At 32.5% G+C, this 17,159-nt stretch overlaps 1 protein-coding gene across 2 annotated transcripts; it reads right to left on the bottom strand.

The window, feature by feature from the left end:
* Positions 1 to 499: 499 nt before the first annotated feature.
* LOC138331313 (putative nudix hydrolase 6) lies at positions 500 to 16,649 on the bottom strand. 2 transcript variants are annotated; one of them, XR_011209681.1, is made up of 10 exons: positions 16,508 to 16,649; positions 14,289 to 14,345; positions 10,553 to 10,845; positions 10,026 to 10,136; positions 9,075 to 9,161; positions 8,673 to 8,781; positions 8,083 to 8,226; positions 7,061 to 7,178; positions 5,753 to 6,029; positions 500 to 5,721 (listed from the first exon to the last, which is right to left on the bottom strand). XR_011209681.1 is itself a non-coding variant. In XM_069278840.1 (9 exons), exons 2-9 carry the CDS (start codon positions 14,328 to 14,330, stop codon positions 5,917 to 5,919), a joined length of 1,017 nt encoding a protein of 338 aa, XP_069134941.1. In that variant the 5' UTR covers positions 14,331 to 14,345; positions 16,508 to 16,649; the 3' UTR covers positions 500 to 5,916. The 2 variants fall into 2 exon arrangements, 1 of the variants encoding a protein (XP_069134941.1); XM_069278840.1 differs by having other exon boundaries at positions 500 to 6,029.
* Between the last annotated feature and the right edge of the window lie 510 nt (positions 16,650 to 17,159).

The raw sequence follows: 17,159 nt of genomic DNA, 5'->3' as shown, positions 1-17,159 counted from the left end.
TTGGAAATCTCTAAATAGTTCGTTCGTTCGTCCACAAGTAAGTTCTTTGCAACTTTGAATGAGTCCTCGACAAGCTGAGCTTACTGATGAGAGACAAAACATTCGAATTTACTGAACTCATTCACCCCTGGAGACAAATTTATGTTCTTTTTAAACAAAGACCAGATGAGTGCATTTAGTTATAAGATTTCAGGGGTGAATTATCGTACAAGTGCCTCAATGTATGATATGTAACAATGTTTAGGATTAACACATTCTGCCGATTGGAAACGTCTGTAGTAGAAGGACGATCTCAGATTGATATGAAAACTTCTTCATTCTTTTATGCAGTTTTTAATCAACGAATGGAAGAATGTAGATGACTTATCACTTATAAAATCTTAAATACAATTTGAATTTGCCATTGACGTCTATGGCCATTAACAGAAAGATCTCTGAAATAGGATCATTTTAAGACATGCATTACCTAAAACTGAAAAAATAAAACAAAATCAGCAGCATCAACTAATGTTATTTATTCACCATTAACAACTACAAGGTATTATAAACATATTCGTATATCTTCAAATGTTTAATTGGTACATACAATTCATATAAACAAACATTAAAACTCAAAATCAAACAAAACAATTTGAGAGTTTTTGAGTTATATCAGCGTTTCTAGTAACTAGCTGCTATCCTTCAGTCAATCCGATATCCCAGTATACATTCAAACTCACAGTTCGTAATAACACAGCAGACATGGTAATTCTTAACAACAAAAAAACATTTCACTTTCTCAAATAACAAAAAGTCTTTTAAACTATGCATATAACATTAATAGGAATTTAGATATTATATAGTGAATGAATTTAAAGTTTTATATAAAATTTTAATAATGACAAGTTTTAAATAAAATTTCAATGATTTTGCAAATTATAGAACGGAAAATGAGCTTTCTAATATTTCTAATTTTTTTTAGCTAATGATAAATGATGAAGCTTGCAAGAGCTTACTAGAAGCTTGATGTCCAATTTGAAATAAATACTGACTTCATGAAACAGCACAACAGACTCTTTTGTTTTCGCAAATTAATGACATTTCTGACAATTATAAAAAGAGCAAAAACAAGAACATAAAGAGAGAAAAAAATAACAATAGTCAAAACAAACAAACGAAAAATAAAATAAAATAAGTAAATTGTAGCACATAAAAGCACATTAGATAAAAGTTAGCCCATAACTAGTTTCTGGGTATTTTTATCATTTATTGTACTATTAAAATGAAAATTCCTCCTAGCTACCCCAAGTCACTATTTTTACAAATATTGTTAGTAAAATATATGGGTATATAAGTTTACAGACATTAACTGTATCTAAGTACAGCGATAAGTGATACTGCATAGTGGTTAATTTTCGCAGGTGATTTATTTTTGCTAGATTCCTGTTTTTACCGCAATTGCCAAATTCTTAACACCAGCAAAATATTCCGGAGTACTTCTACGTACTTCAAAGAATTACAGGAATTAGAGAACAGCAAAATTTAATCTTCGCGAATAAGTTCAGTATAGGATACCGTAAAATACTAACATTGCGAATTCAATGTGCTACAAAGTATCACGCAAATACAAGCAACTAAAGTGTAATTGTTAGGCTTAGATTACTCGTATCCGTAACAATGGTAACATCCACCAGGGTATACAATGGAAGCCCTTCAGTTACATACTGTACAATACAAAATCTTCATGGTTACTTTTTTCATGGTGTTACCGTAAATATACATATTTTAGTGGTAGTTTTATTTTAGCACGAAACCACTTAATTCATGCACAGCACTAAATTTTGTAAAAAGGTATCTCTGGTATTGAACCACCGAATTGCGCTAATTTATATCTGAGCTAATAAAACCAGAGATTTCGATAGTATCTAAATCTTTGATAAATCATAATTAGTTTTTTCATATTTGCGATAATTTTTGGATTTCGCTAAAATGAATACAGTTAAAGTATATGATTTCAAGTGCAGAAATATCTTTGGCTGGGTTTTGTTACCGTAGTTGCAGTAATAATATAATCTAATTAATTAATTTTCATGGTTTCATATTGAAATTTTGTACACCATAAGAATTTTATTTTGTACAGCATGCTTAAAAATGCAAGATATATTAATGTTGACAAGCACATCAGGTACATCTATGGGGCGAAAGGAGTGGCAAAATGATATTATATTTGTTTCCATAACTAATGTTTCTATAAAGTTTAATATTTAACTACACTTCAGATTTTTCAAGATTGCACACATTTTTTATCACCAGGAAATCTCTCCAAATGAATTTTTTCTCTGTGATTATGAGACACAAACCTAGAAATACCTACTGTACTCTTTTTCTCAATAAATCTATAACTTTAGAATCAACATCAAACATTAAGACAAATAGGGTTTGAATTGGTAGCAATGATAATTAAATTCATTAATGAAAGGAATGTTATGGTACATTATGTAAAAATGAAATTGTTAGTACCGTAGTCGACCCAATAAGTGCCCATGTTCATATAAGCGCCCCTCCACCTTTTTGAGGTCTGAATTTCAATTGTCCAGGCATATATAAAGACCAAAAGTACACACAACTGTATAGATTGCAATAATTTCATTTTATTAGCACCTTTTCATTTTTTCAATTTTTCTAAATGCTCTGGGCGATTATTGGATCAAATACGGTAACTGCTACAATAATAAATATTAATGAATGTTGTTATTATTGTAAATGGAAAGTGAATATAATTATGATTTAATTAATATAACAAAACACTGGTTATTATATTGATATAAAACCTATTGAAATAAGTTTGCATGTGTAATATATAATTAATATTTATTATTTATATTATTTGTTACATTCTGATTATAACCCTAGGCAGGAATCTCTGTCCTAGGTAAGACGTAATTTTTATATGCATGATAGCTAGTAAATTGTTCAAAATAAGTCACACGTAAGAAATATGTCATGAAAAACAGAATAAAATATGTCTTGGATTAACTAATACAATTTCACACTGATACACAACTATCCTACCTATTGCACAGGCTTTTGACTCCTTTGCCCTTAAAAGTTAAGTGAATTGACAAGTATGGCAAGTGCCTGTGAGTTCTGTTAAATATAGATACGTCTGTAAGACAGAGGATGGTGATTGTAAACACTATATGCCCTCATGCCAGATAGAATACTAGAAGCTGAGTATTTTTTTTATAATCAATAAGATTAGAGAATATTAAAGGGACAATTCGGTCTAAGAGTGCATTAAAACTTGCACATATTTCGCAAACAAACCAGTTCTAATGGAAATTAGATTAGTTGGTTTTACTGTGATATGCCAGAAAAGTCCACTGCAGTCAATTGTATGCGAAATGTTCAATCGCCATTACACATAACCTTGTATGCCGAACCCTGACCCTTGCCTGTGTAATAAAGAATTTTTTGTCTAGAACCACTCAAAACGATCTTACAGTTGTGTTAACATTATTAGATGCATGTTCTTGTCTAAAAATAATTTCATCAACTCCTCAGTAGTTATGTATTGCATTTGTTTAACGTGCGTGACTTTGACTCTGGTAAGGGTACAGCGTCCATGTTGTACCTGCTTAATCGTATCGATCAACGATTTGGAATTTCAATGGAACAATACATTTATGCCATATTTTGCTTCATGGTTATGTAACGAATTAGCCTCACCGAATTGTACTTTTAATGTACTCTTAGACTGAATTGTCCCCTTAATGTAGTTTATAATTTACTTGTTTTTCATATCAGGATTATGTATGAACCAATTGCAAGGGGCATAACTCTTACAAAATACCCAAACTTTATGGACACCAAGCGTGTGAAAGAAATACTTTCAAATTGAAATACATTCAGTGAAAGACAACCAATAGCTAAGGGGAATTTTCAGATATTGATGCATTTCAATTCATTTACATTGTAATCCAAAGACTAGAAGAGTCAGATTATGAAGTTAAGGAGGAATGAATGAATATTAACACTTTACTCATTTACCCCAGCAGACAAATTTAGACTCTTCTAAATCAAAGACTAGACCAGTCCATTATGACGTTAAGAGGGATAAATGTATTGGTGATAGAATCAGCACTTATCATATATAAATTCACATATCTACCAGAGTACCAGTATATTTTCCCTGAATGCAAGTCAAGAATACAGACAAAGTTTGATATACAACTTTCGTGTCTAAGGTTTCAGTGAAGTATAGGAGAATTCAAGCACATATGATAATATACATGTGTTCAGAAACAAGAATTTTTGGGGTTTATGTTGTCAACTACAGATCTACAGTTGATTGAGTGAAACCATGGCAACTTAATTCATTTTCAACTGAGCATATGTTACCATTTGAAAGCATGGCAGTGATTGGTTGATGACATCTAGATTTACACTCATCAACTTATTCATCCCTGAAAAAATATTTAGACTCTTCTAAATCAAAGACAAGACTACCCATAGTCCATTATGGAATATCAGGGGTTATTGACACTTATATAACTACCCTGATTCTAAACACTCAGTAACGTTTATGGTTCTAAAACATATTTCCTGAGAAAAACATATTTCACAGCAGAATTGTCAGAAATGTTTAGGTGGCTACACATTAAGCGCTATCCTCAGGGGCATGTTATATATAACCGTACCAGGAAATATATAAATACATGTATAAAAAACAGGGACTTGACATGGTCCTTTGACCCAGAATAAAAAGATACAAATATTGACCCGATCCCTAGGACACATATGAGTTGTCAGAGGGTTGGGTCAAAATTGGTATTTTTGTCTATTCTGATTCATAGAAAGTTGAATGTGTCAAGTCCCTGTGATTGAGTATCTTAAATGAGGATTCATTCTATATTCATTCCAAAGAATCTTTAGCAAGCTTTACCCAGCAAATACCTATTAAAAACTTTAATATGAGTTACAAAAAATCTCATATGAAAAGATAACAAATTTTAGAATTGTACAACAAACTACTACGATAATCTATATTCTGAAGGATACTTTTGTAAGTCAATATGTGATTAAGAATTACCCAACTGGGTCAGTCCTTTTGCCGTCTTCGATTCATGATATTACATCATTGTTTAAAGGCATTGCATCATTGTTTATAATGTTACAATATATATATATATATTTCCTGCCCATTATAGCTAAAGAGAACGATTTGAGGTCGCAGTGCAATCCTAAAGTACAAGTATGCAAAAATACTAAATAGACGAAGTCACTGATTGACGGGTGGGAAACATATAATGTATGCATATAAAAAGACGAAAATGAAAGAGTAAAAAAGGTTGTACATTGCCTTAAATATAGGTCACATGGATTTCAAACATCTTTTGTAATCAGAAACCTTTTCTTCCAACTGCAGATGGAATACATATACATGTACTACAAATATCATACATTTTGTATTACAAAGCTTTATCACTGGTGAATCTTCTTTCTTTGTCCGACTCATTACATGTTAATCATTGATTTTGTAAACATAATGGTTGTCTTGTCAACAGGATAAGGCTGACCTTGACCTTATTTCAAGAAGGTAAAAGCTGAACTTGACCTTATCTAAGAAGGGACAAAGCTGACCTTGACCTTTTCAAGACATTGACAGTTAACCTTGACCTTATTTCAAGACAAAAAGGCTGACCTTGACCTTATTTTAAGAAGGTAAAAGCTGATCTGGACCTTATTTCAAGACATGAAGACTGATCTTGACCTTATTTTAAGAAGGTGAAGGCTGACCTTGATCTTATTTTAAGACATGCAGGCTGATCTTTACCGTATTCCAAGACAGTGAAGCTGACCCAACCTTATCTCAAGAAGAAGGTGAAACATAAATAAATTGTATGTAAAATATAACTACTATAACCTCGCTACGGTTCACCAGCTTGCGTTGTGCATTCTGGCTACTTCCTGTAAAAAGTCTATGTGGCTGGCGTAGATTTCTAGTTTACTAGTAAGATCCATCCATTGAACTCCTATGGCATCGTCACCTGTAACAGTAAATCATGATTTACAAATATTTTATATTGATACAACCTTCACCTAGGTTCAGTTTCGTGAACATTCCTTTTCTTAATGGAATTCCTTACCACTAATGATGCTCAACTGCTGAGGAATGGTGTTTTTTCTCTATCAAAAACAGGAGCAGACAGATATTAGTATTTTTCTTCATTTATGAAAGTTACTTTACACCTTTACCACCATTGAAAAGTTTCAGTTTCTTATTTTACTTCAAGACAAAAATATTAAAAATAATTGATTGTGTCACGCAAAAAATCCATGTCACTACATCCTATGTGGAATGAAGTATATTGTGCATGTGCATGTACCAAAAGCAAAATAAACTATTTCATTTGTATTTTTGTGCTAATTAGACAAATATCTACACGATTGAACATCAGTTCAGATGATGAGTATTGTTTATGCTGTGTTAGCGGTGGAGCATCTTTATCTTAAAGTTCCCAATAGGAAAGCCACTTCAGATTATAAGGAAGGCTACTTCACCTACGATTTCTTCTGAAATGCTTTCCTATGGAGAATTTTAAATCAAGATATTCCTTAAATTGAAGGAACGTTCATGACACTGCAGTCTGACATTTCTGAAACTCAAGATAAAAATAATCCACATCTGGTGAAGTCTAATCATACAGAAGGGATGAAACTGCGACAGATTTACAAAATTGAGTACAAGACTTATTAAACACATTGAGGAAAGCTGAAAAAATCTATATAACTGTAAGCAGATGGCTATCAAATACATCCTCTGTCACTTTTAGTTCAGGCCAAAGAAACCAAATGGAATTATTCATTTTTGAAAACCATACTATGTAAGAATAATTGTAATTTTTTGCCTCAAAACATCTTGCCAAAGAGTAAAATTATTTTGTTTTATTTCAATAAGTAGTCAGGGTCATTTCAGGAAGTGCAATGTTTCAGAGGACCTAGAGAAAAATCATCACCCATCAACTTCTCTACCAATCCAGAACTAGAGGTAACACAGCAGAGAGGAACATGTACTTACCAGCATTTAACTGAATTTTACTAACTCCTTTCCCAGATTCGTCATGGAAGTTCAAAGCTACTGTTTCCATCCATGAGTTGTCAGTATTACGAGGGTCATCTACATAGCCTTTATATATCTGTAAAAAAGATAATAAATGACTTTATAATGGGAACCTGAACATGTATAGGGGAGGCAGGGTTATATGTGATCAGTCAGCTTTCATTTATAATTAAAGGATGGGAATTCAGTTGTTTAAAAGCATTTTCATTTTATCATTGTCATAGGATCAAATTATACTTGATAATGTAACTGGCGAAATGTGCTTCTTGTATTGATAACATTGGGTAATTGTTTAGCAAGTGTAAGCTGTCTATCCCTTAAGTAAGAGTTTTCCAAGCTATGAGATATATCCAGTGAAGTACATGTATGGAAGAATGTATGTACTTTCTTAGCTATGAGATATACCCAGTGAAGTACATGTATGGAAGAATGTATGTACTTTCTTAACTCTATGACATACCCAGTGAATATTGAAGAATGTATGTACTTTCTTAGCTATGAGATATACCCAGTGAAGTATGGAAGAATGTATGTACTTTCTTAGCTATGAGATATACCCAGTGAAGTATGGAAGAATGTATGTACTTTCTTAGCTATGAGATATACCCAGTGAAGTATGGAAGAATGTATGTACTTGAGTATTGAAGAATGTATGTACTTTCTTAGCTATGAGATATACCCAGTGAAGTATGGAAGAATGTATGTACTTTCTTAGCTATGAGATATACCCAGTGAAGTATGGAAGAATGTATGTACTTGAGTATTGAAGAATGTATGTACTTTCTTAGCTATGAGATATACCCAGTGAAGTATGGAAGAATGTATGTACTTTCTAAGCTATGAGATATACCCAGTGAAGTATTGAAGAATGTATGTACTTTCTAAGCTATGAGATATACCCAGTGAAGTATTGAAGAATGTATGTACTTTCTAAGCTATGAGATATACCTAGCGAAGTATTGTAGAATGTATGTACTTACCTCTACACCTTTATGGAATAAATCATCAATAGCTACTTCAATGTTCCTCTTTTCTTCCTCTGACATTTCTAATGAGTTCATGGCTTCTTCCCCAAACTCACGTTTTAACGTCTGTGTAATGACCTCGCCGGGGTCAACCATACCCTGAAAATATTGTCAGTACATATTACATTACATATTAATTCTGACAACAAAATTATCAACAGACAAAAACAATGTTAACATTTCATACTTAACCACACCATAAAGCCATGCATCTTTGTTTTGACCGAGACAAACTCAGATGATGTCGTAAAAAGTAATTTTTTATCGGTTTAACAAACTAATTCTGTCAACAATTTTTTTTTTTTTTAGATCTTGGAGCCAGGATAAGAAATATCTGTGATTTTTTTTGTTTTGCTTGTTAAAAACTAAAATATAAGATAACAAGGACCATTTCCAGCACTTTCATTTTAACATTAGGTAGGCTATACAAAATATTTGAGATTACAACTTTCTTCCGTGTGTGATTTACTAAACGATTGATTAGACGCTAATGAAAGTGCAGATTTACCGTAAATGTTTAATTTAAGTGATAGACATCAACTCACCCCAGGCAAGGCCCATTGCTTATTGTCTCGTCTCTGAACTGCAACGAACTGTAACACATTTCTTCCATCACCTCCTTTAACTTTCTCCTCCTTTTCATCACGTAGCCACCTTTAAGAATTTTTTAAAGAAGGATATTTTACATTTATTTCATAATAATTCACTTTTGCTTGTAACAGGCATTTTCATTGGCTTAAAAATTTACTTGATCAGCTCATAAAGGGAAAAAAATATCTGCATATATGTATAACAGACAATTAAGCAGCGTGTCAATGAGTTACATCTTTTCATATTACTCACAGAATACAGTCAGTATTGGCCATGGGTTATACTTGGGTGTAATATCGTAACATGTAACAATGAAATCGGCTGTGTGATGAGGACCCCAACGACCTATTTCTTACCGTGTAACAATGGGATCTGCTGCGTGATTTGGTCCCCAGCGTCCTAAACATCCGCGACCTTTTAGTCCTGTACGTCCACTAGGATTTCTGAAACATGCAAAAGTGAATGTTACAGTCCATTATTCTACAATGTAGCTTTAATTTTGCAATTTAGACTAATATGGCAGGGATTTTCTGAATGCAGGTTTTCTGCATCTCTGCCGCACAAAAATGCATAGGGACTCCTAAAATAAAATGATTGGAGTCCTTGGGACTTAATGGGGAAAGGAATTTAAAATGAAAATTATAGGTCAATTAGATAACTAGAATCAATAATTGTCTAATTTTTTCAAAAGCATATACAGTTATTACAGTACAAGATACATTTTCTGATACAGCATAGAAAGTTCTACAATAAATTTTAACAAAAAGTCTCCAATGTTTTATAACGGTACTCCCAAACTTCAAACCTAGGAGTCCCTGGGAATGCCAAAGTTAAAACCGGGAGGGAAATCCCTGATATGGTTTTACTTATAACATTTTTGCAGGACTTATTTATCGCAAAGGTTGTATTTAAAGGCCCGCTACCTTTCCTGAACAAAAATCTGAAGTTTCTTTAAAACAACAATAACAGACGAAAATATACATCAATGACCTAATATGAGATTACAACATCAAATACATGTAAGATTTCCTGCATAATCTATGTAAACAAAGAAGATTCTTTTCCCTGTTTTGCCCTCTGGCAGAGTTATTGTCAACTAATGGGCAATAATTTGGACGAAGGCGGGAAACACAAGACAACCTGCGTTATGAAAATTAACATTAAATTTATTTTAATTAATTTGATCAGGAGGTGATGATGAACATAGTATTAACGGTAAGCTACGTACTTTTACGACTCTGCAAAATTATTGATCTCGTTTTACATCGTTAATATTTACTTATGAAGTTAATTGTGTGTAAACATACCTTGGCAGGTTGTCGTCACCTATCTTGTAATCTCCCATGAAGCTTTTTCGACTCACTTTGCCATCAATACTATTCCAAGAAATTTTAACTTCTTTTTGAACACCTTCTTCTCTGTAAATTAAACAAGCAAACATACCTCATAATAATTTTTGGAAGCAAATAAATCATATTAAAAGCGATGGACCTAGTTAATCTCGGATGATTCAGACATATTACAAATGAAAATAAACCCCACAATTAATTTCGTAAAAGTAAATATGGCAGCAAAATTTTAACCCCTGTGAAAATTTAACAACTATATTGACACTACAGTATTTGCATAATACAGAGTTATCTGCCCTTGCAGGTAGGTATTTAATGTGATATCATGTGTTTTCATCATCATACTTTTCGGAGAAATCAACTATATTGCAATTACAAAATAATGACGTCAAAATGAATAAAAAATCCCGCAAGGGAGTTAACTCTGTATTATGTAAAGATGGAATATTTATAGTCTCGGTAGTCTGGCATAACGATATACTTACAGTAAATCAGGGTCTGCCCACACAGGTCCTTTTAACACTCCTTCTGATGTGTATACCGTGGGGTTATAGTCGGGACAGTCTACCTGCCATTTTACATATTCATCTTTCACCTTGAATCGTTTCACATCTGTAGTACGTGGGTATACTTCACATCTTGCTTTTACATGTAGCTTTTCCAAGAAGCTATTGACTTTCTGAATTGGTTCGGGGAATTTGGCACATTCCGTCTCTGTTGTCATTTTGGCTATTGCTGGCTTTGCTATTCTTGCGACACGGCTTCCCATACAATGTTTCTGTGGAGTGAAAATCAGAAATGTTTGTTTGGTTTTGTTAGTTTAATGTCCTAAGGCATGCCAGGTTGTTGGTGGAGGAAAGCTGGAGTACCCATGGAAAAACCATTGACCAGCAATCAGTCAGTATGTAACCTAGCTGGCGCCTGCCCCACATGGGATTCGAACTTGTAACCCAGAGATGAAGGGCTTGTGGTAATGTCGCGACATCTTTACCACGATCCTCCTCTGGGGCCCAAACTTTATGGCTAAATTTCTTATAAATGAGGAATTAAACTGAGTTAACCTTTGTGATTTAAACACTAATCTAATGACTTATATATCAAGAAACAAACCACTTTTACCGGTTCGGCTTCAGTTTGGTTGGTACAGCACGTTCCATTACTGATACAGCAGAACTATATGGTACAATTGGTATGAACCCGCAAATGGAATGCACGGCTAGATATTACCTACCCTACACTGGTATCAGACCTCATATTTCTCAACATATTACTGCAGTGCAGCCTAATTATCTGCCCGTACCTACTGATACTAACTCAAATACTCATCAAAGTCCTTAAGTCATACAGATACGCTTCCTAGCTCTCCTTTTATATTGCTATTTTTTTAAGCATTAATCAACTTTTTGTCTTGATTCATAAGTCCATGAATACCAAGCTAGTGAATTACAAAAGAAAATATAATCTGAGCCCACTTTCATTTTATAAATATTCTGTAAGTTTAAGGAAATCCTTCACTGTAAGGAATCTGTTAACTTAAAATTTTCCATAGGAAATTATAGAAGTTAAGGAAAAATCTTAAGTATTCTTTGAAATCCATAATATGAAAAGAAATACTGACAGGTAGGCTGTTTTTTTAGGAAGATTAAATTATATTACGGATGATATTTTCTTTTTAATGTCACAGATTGAATGTTAATGAATTAATTGTTGCAAAGTTATTAGCAGCCAGATTACAATTTGTTAACTGTTGAAATTAACATTTCTTGTTTATATATATCCCTCTTAAAGATGCTCCACCGCCGACAGAGCATAAATGATATTCAGCATTTGAACAATAATTGGTGTTTAATCGTGTATTAGTATGTCTAATTAACACAAAAAATAATATAAAATAATGTGTTTTGCCTTTGGTGAATGCACAATCAGTATTGCATTCTATATAGGATATAGTGCCACGGAATTTTTTCGGGATGCAATTAATCATTTTTCATATTTTTAACTTGAAGTAAAATTAGAAGCTCAAACTTTTCAATGGTGGTAAAGGTGTAAAGTAAGTAACTTTTGTAACTGAAGAAAAATTCTAAATCGTCTACTATTTTTGATAGAGAAAAATTACCAATTATCAGCGGTAAAGCATCTTTAAATGTATTAATAAGTATACTTAAACTAGCTTTCACACGCAGTTTCATCTTTTAAATTATAGGTGAATCTTATACTGTATGATGAAAATATCTTAATTTACCAGCATACACTGTACAGTATGTACTGTAAAACCTACTGTATGTACAGTACTCATGATTAAAAATATGAGAAATTATAAGTAACTTCCCCTTTTATTACTACATATAATCAAATAACATTGTATATGCATGCATATACATTGTACTGACAAAATAAACATTACATTGTACATGCATATACTCAGATAAGCACAATTTATCGTCCCCTAGGGCTCCCAGTAGTACACATTTTGTTGTTAGTTTACAAGGCTTGAAAGCTACACACACGTCTTCACTTTGAATTTATAATTACTGGAATACGCTAATTGGCTGTTGATATAGGAACATATTGATTTTCTATTGAGACGAGCATGATTGCTTTGTGTGTAGTTTTCTTTGAAGAGCCACACAAAGTCATGCAATTAAATCTAATAATAAGAAAGTGTAACCATTTCAAAACCTTCTTGAAATACCCACAAACAAACATGCCAAAACACAAAAACAATATAAGAAACCATTCAAAATGAAATAAATATGCAATTTTAATTAAGTATCAAAAATCATAATTAAGAATGCCAATTCAACAACTGTGCAATATATGCCTACATAGTACCTGTGTAAGAGTATTCTAATGTTAAAAGCCTCATTATGTTGTTGTAATATTCTTTATTTAAAAAAAATCACAAAATGTTGCCTACTGATAAAATAGATAAATGAACATACGAGGACATTAGTTAATGAAAGACATGATAGTTACCGTAATCAGACAATTTAATGTAATTAAGACAGAAAAATACCTGATGATGATGAATTTTGAGCTAGTGTGGCACATTTAGTATAATATATTTATAGAATTATGCATAATAATCTTAATTTTATAAGGATTTTTAAGACTGACGATATCAAAAGGTTAAAATGCTTAATTTCTTTTAGTTATCAACTTTGACATGCTGTGCGTAAAATGAGAGCAAGCAAAAAAAAGTCAAACATTTAAGCACCCAGCTTGTGTTTGGATGTCCCGGGTTAGAATCTCAGTTTGACCACTTCATTTTCTCTTTTTCTGTTACAAAATTGGTGAGCTTGCTAACCCCTGTTTCAAGCACAGAGGATATGCTGAGCAGGGGATATGTGATCTCCAGGAACAAAGACTTGGAGAAAGGAGGGAGGAATGTAGCGGAATTGGACTGGTTTAATCTTAGCTGACCCACAGGGGGCCAACTCAATGAAAATGGATGTTGTCATACATTTTTTTTGTATTTGGTGGATGGACTGATGAGTAGATATGACAGTCATGTGATTTTTTTTTAATATAAAAAATCAGGATATTTACTATAAAACAATCTAGATTAGAAAATATCCTGTTTTTTTAATATTTTTTCAAATCTCATATTTTTTGAAAAAATAATCACATGACTGTCATATCTACTCATCAGTCCATCCACCAAAAACAAAATATGTATGAAAACATCCATTTTCATTTAGATGGCCCCTGTGAGCTGACCAGGTAGCTCAATTGGTAGAGTATCCGGTGTTCTGTTAAGAGGTCCCATCAGTTGGAGTCCTATAGTCTAGTAACTACATGTACATTTTTCTTCTCCTGTTACACATGTACATTTACATTTAGAATATTATGTTATTAGAAGCGGAAAAAATGTACGACCAGATGACTAAAGACGTGGACTCAAACTCAAGACCACGAAGCAATAGTCAGATATGCTATTCCAATTGAGCTACCTGGTTGTGATTCAGACCTGATGCAGAACCATTGCAATTGGAATACCACTTCAGCAAACTTTTTCATAAGGATAGCAATTAATTTAAATAAAGACCCAAAAATACACACAGTATTAGTTATCGCAAAAAGGATTTAGGGAAAATGTGGGTAATCAATTATCAACTCAAAATGAATAAGATTGTGAGAAACATGACTTCCAGGAGAAGCATGATTTTCAAAAACCCAAAATGAATGATGGATTAGATCTAATATGATACAATGATTTACCTTTAAGTATAGATCCCCAAAGTATCCGTGCATACTATCCATACATGCATTCCTCACCTGAAAAACAGTGTACTCATGCAGTGACCTACCCTCACCTAACTACTCATACCCTCACCTAACTACTGGTCTTATTTCATCAAATTTCCCCCTTGCTAATTGGCTACTTCAACCCCTCATAATCATTATTTTTTTAATGCAATAAATTAAAAAAAAATCTACTGTTAATATTCAATATTACATAGCTTTTGATAATTCAAATTTAAGATGTGTGAAAATATGCTACACGTATCTAAAATAATAATAAAAACACGAAAAATCAAAGCTGGTTGTCGGTACAAGTATATGACTTGATTTTACTAATTAAATCTTTACTTGTTAGACTAATAATTAACAAATAATAAAATATAAATTATTCTGAAATTTAAATCATTCATTAAATTGTGCTATATATACAAAGATGTGATAATTTAAGTGCAAGAAGCACACACTGACGGTGCAAACTATGTGTCCTAGCTTTCATTTCAAAGACAATCTAAATTGCAGCTTCATGCATGTATATCCTTGCATTTTTGGATAAGCAACTCTGTATACATTTATTTCTAAGGAGGATGCCACGTAAGGTCTGCATGCCTTATATCTGAACCTACAATAATACAATTTTTCAATAGGGGGTTAAAAAAAGGTCAAGTAACTGGTACAAGTGGGTATTACCACAGGGACTTGAAACGTAGGTTGTGAGAAAGTCTGCTGTGTATACATGTGTACTATATAAAAGGACAAGGGAACCAACGACTCTCTTGGAAGAGGTACACCTGCCTCTACAAAAGTCGCCCGTATTCCGTCAACATGGATAAATATGTACATATTTAATACCAATATATTCTTAAATAAATTTTCGACATGGAAAACACAACTTCAAACACGAAATAATATATTAACATACCTTTATTTCACTATGAACGTGGAAAATGCAGTCAGATATCCACGTTCATAGTGAAATAAAGGTATGTTTATATATTATTTCGTGTTTGAAGTTGTGTTTTCCATGTCGAAAATTTATTTAAGAATATATTGGTATTAAATATGTACATATTTATCAATGTTTGACTATAAGTATTAACAAGATAAGCAATATACTTAGCACAAAAATCAATCTGCTTAACAGAATTTTTAACTTAAGCATTTTCTTAACCATTTAAGATTTTTCATGCATACAAGTCCTGGTGTATACCATTTGAGTATACACATCTGAATTAATCATTATGTTTATGTATTGTATGACTAATTAACTTAACCAATACAGTAAAATTGATTGAGATTTTATGGCTATTGTGTGAGAAATCACATACTTGATTATATATACGTATACACACATGTATAAATCAGGAACAACTCAAAATCATGCAAGACATTATTACATTATAGAATACAGTGATAAATTTATATATAATATAAAGTATAACTAAATCAAATATACCTAAATTATAGCAAAAGTAACTGTGCATGTACAATATATATATATATAGGAACCTACATTTATATTGTAGATTTTTGATGTACATGCATTGTATCAGATATTCAAATGTATGTAATACATTACATGCATCTGACTCTAGCCTATGTATAAGACAGTGAGACATACCTGTCACTTGAACGTCTTCTAATAGTGTGATAGTTATACAGGAGAGACTGAACTGAAGTCATCTAGACATGCCCATATATACACATATACCGTAGGAAGAAAGATCCTCCTGGCTATATTGAGTTATACACGTTTATTTATTGATACTACAATGTTGGTTACAGTATGTGCACATACTTACAGTAATTATTTATCACTGTTTCCGCTTTCAATATATCAATATAAAGTAATCATACAACTAACTACATAGATCCAGTATAGCCAATACTTCAAAGGCTACTAAGTGCAGTAGAGTACTGAGTTGATACAGGTACATGTAGAGTATATGTACATATTAAATGGGTCTTATTCACGATAAATTTCTATCATCTTCAGTGTACCTAGCCACAGCCAATGCCAATTTCATTATTTAATGTAACATGCTGACTTTCATAGCTTCATGTGTATTTTTAGCACCTGTCAGAATGTAGTTAAACGAGTGTTATAAAATATAGTTGTTCAAAAGCGTTAAATGGGACAGTAATGTAAAGTTTCCAGTCCAGTTGTTGAAACAAGAGCTGTACAGACGATAACTTACCGGCTGTTCATGAGACCTGACAGGAAAGATAAAACAAAGTGCTAAGATCAGTACGATATTCACTTGCTTGAACAGGTACACCACACCAGAAAACACACCCGGTCTGACGTCAGAGTACTTCCGGCTTGCAGGTGCGCATTCGATATCGCGAATAATACACGTTGCTCAGTGAACGTTGGTTGTGATGGTATATATGTACACGTACGTATTGTTAGGGTTCATAGTAACAAAGAAACAATATTGTTAGGGTTCATAGTAACAAAGAAACAATATTTATTTATTGACAGTTCCTAACTTCTTGTAAACACTCTTCAATCGATGATGATGTTTTACATTTCTAAATATAGACACAAAACAAAAAAAAGCATATTCCCCATTATTGGTGAAAAAAATATTGCTGAAATAAAAAGTTAAAGATGCTCAACCGCCGAAAGAGCATAACTGATATTCATAATTTGAACAATAGTTGGTGTTTAATCGTGTATACAATGTATATACATTGTATGTCTAATAATGTCTAATAACACAAAAAATTATATGAAATAATTTATTTCGCCTTTGGTGAATGCGCAATCAGTACTTCATTCCATATAGGATATAGTGACACGGATTTTTTTTCGGAATGCAATTAATTATTTTTCTTGCTTTTAAC

This window comes from Argopecten irradians, chromosome 9 (genome assembly GCF_041381155.1).
Source record: "Argopecten irradians isolate NY chromosome 9, Ai_NY, whole genome shotgun sequence".
In the NCBI taxonomy this organism is placed as follows: Eukaryota; Metazoa; Mollusca; class Bivalvia; order Pectinida; family Pectinidae; genus Argopecten; species Argopecten irradians.
The sequence above is the reverse complement of the archived record's forward strand: the minus strand, read 5'-3'. Positions and strand labels throughout refer to the sequence as shown.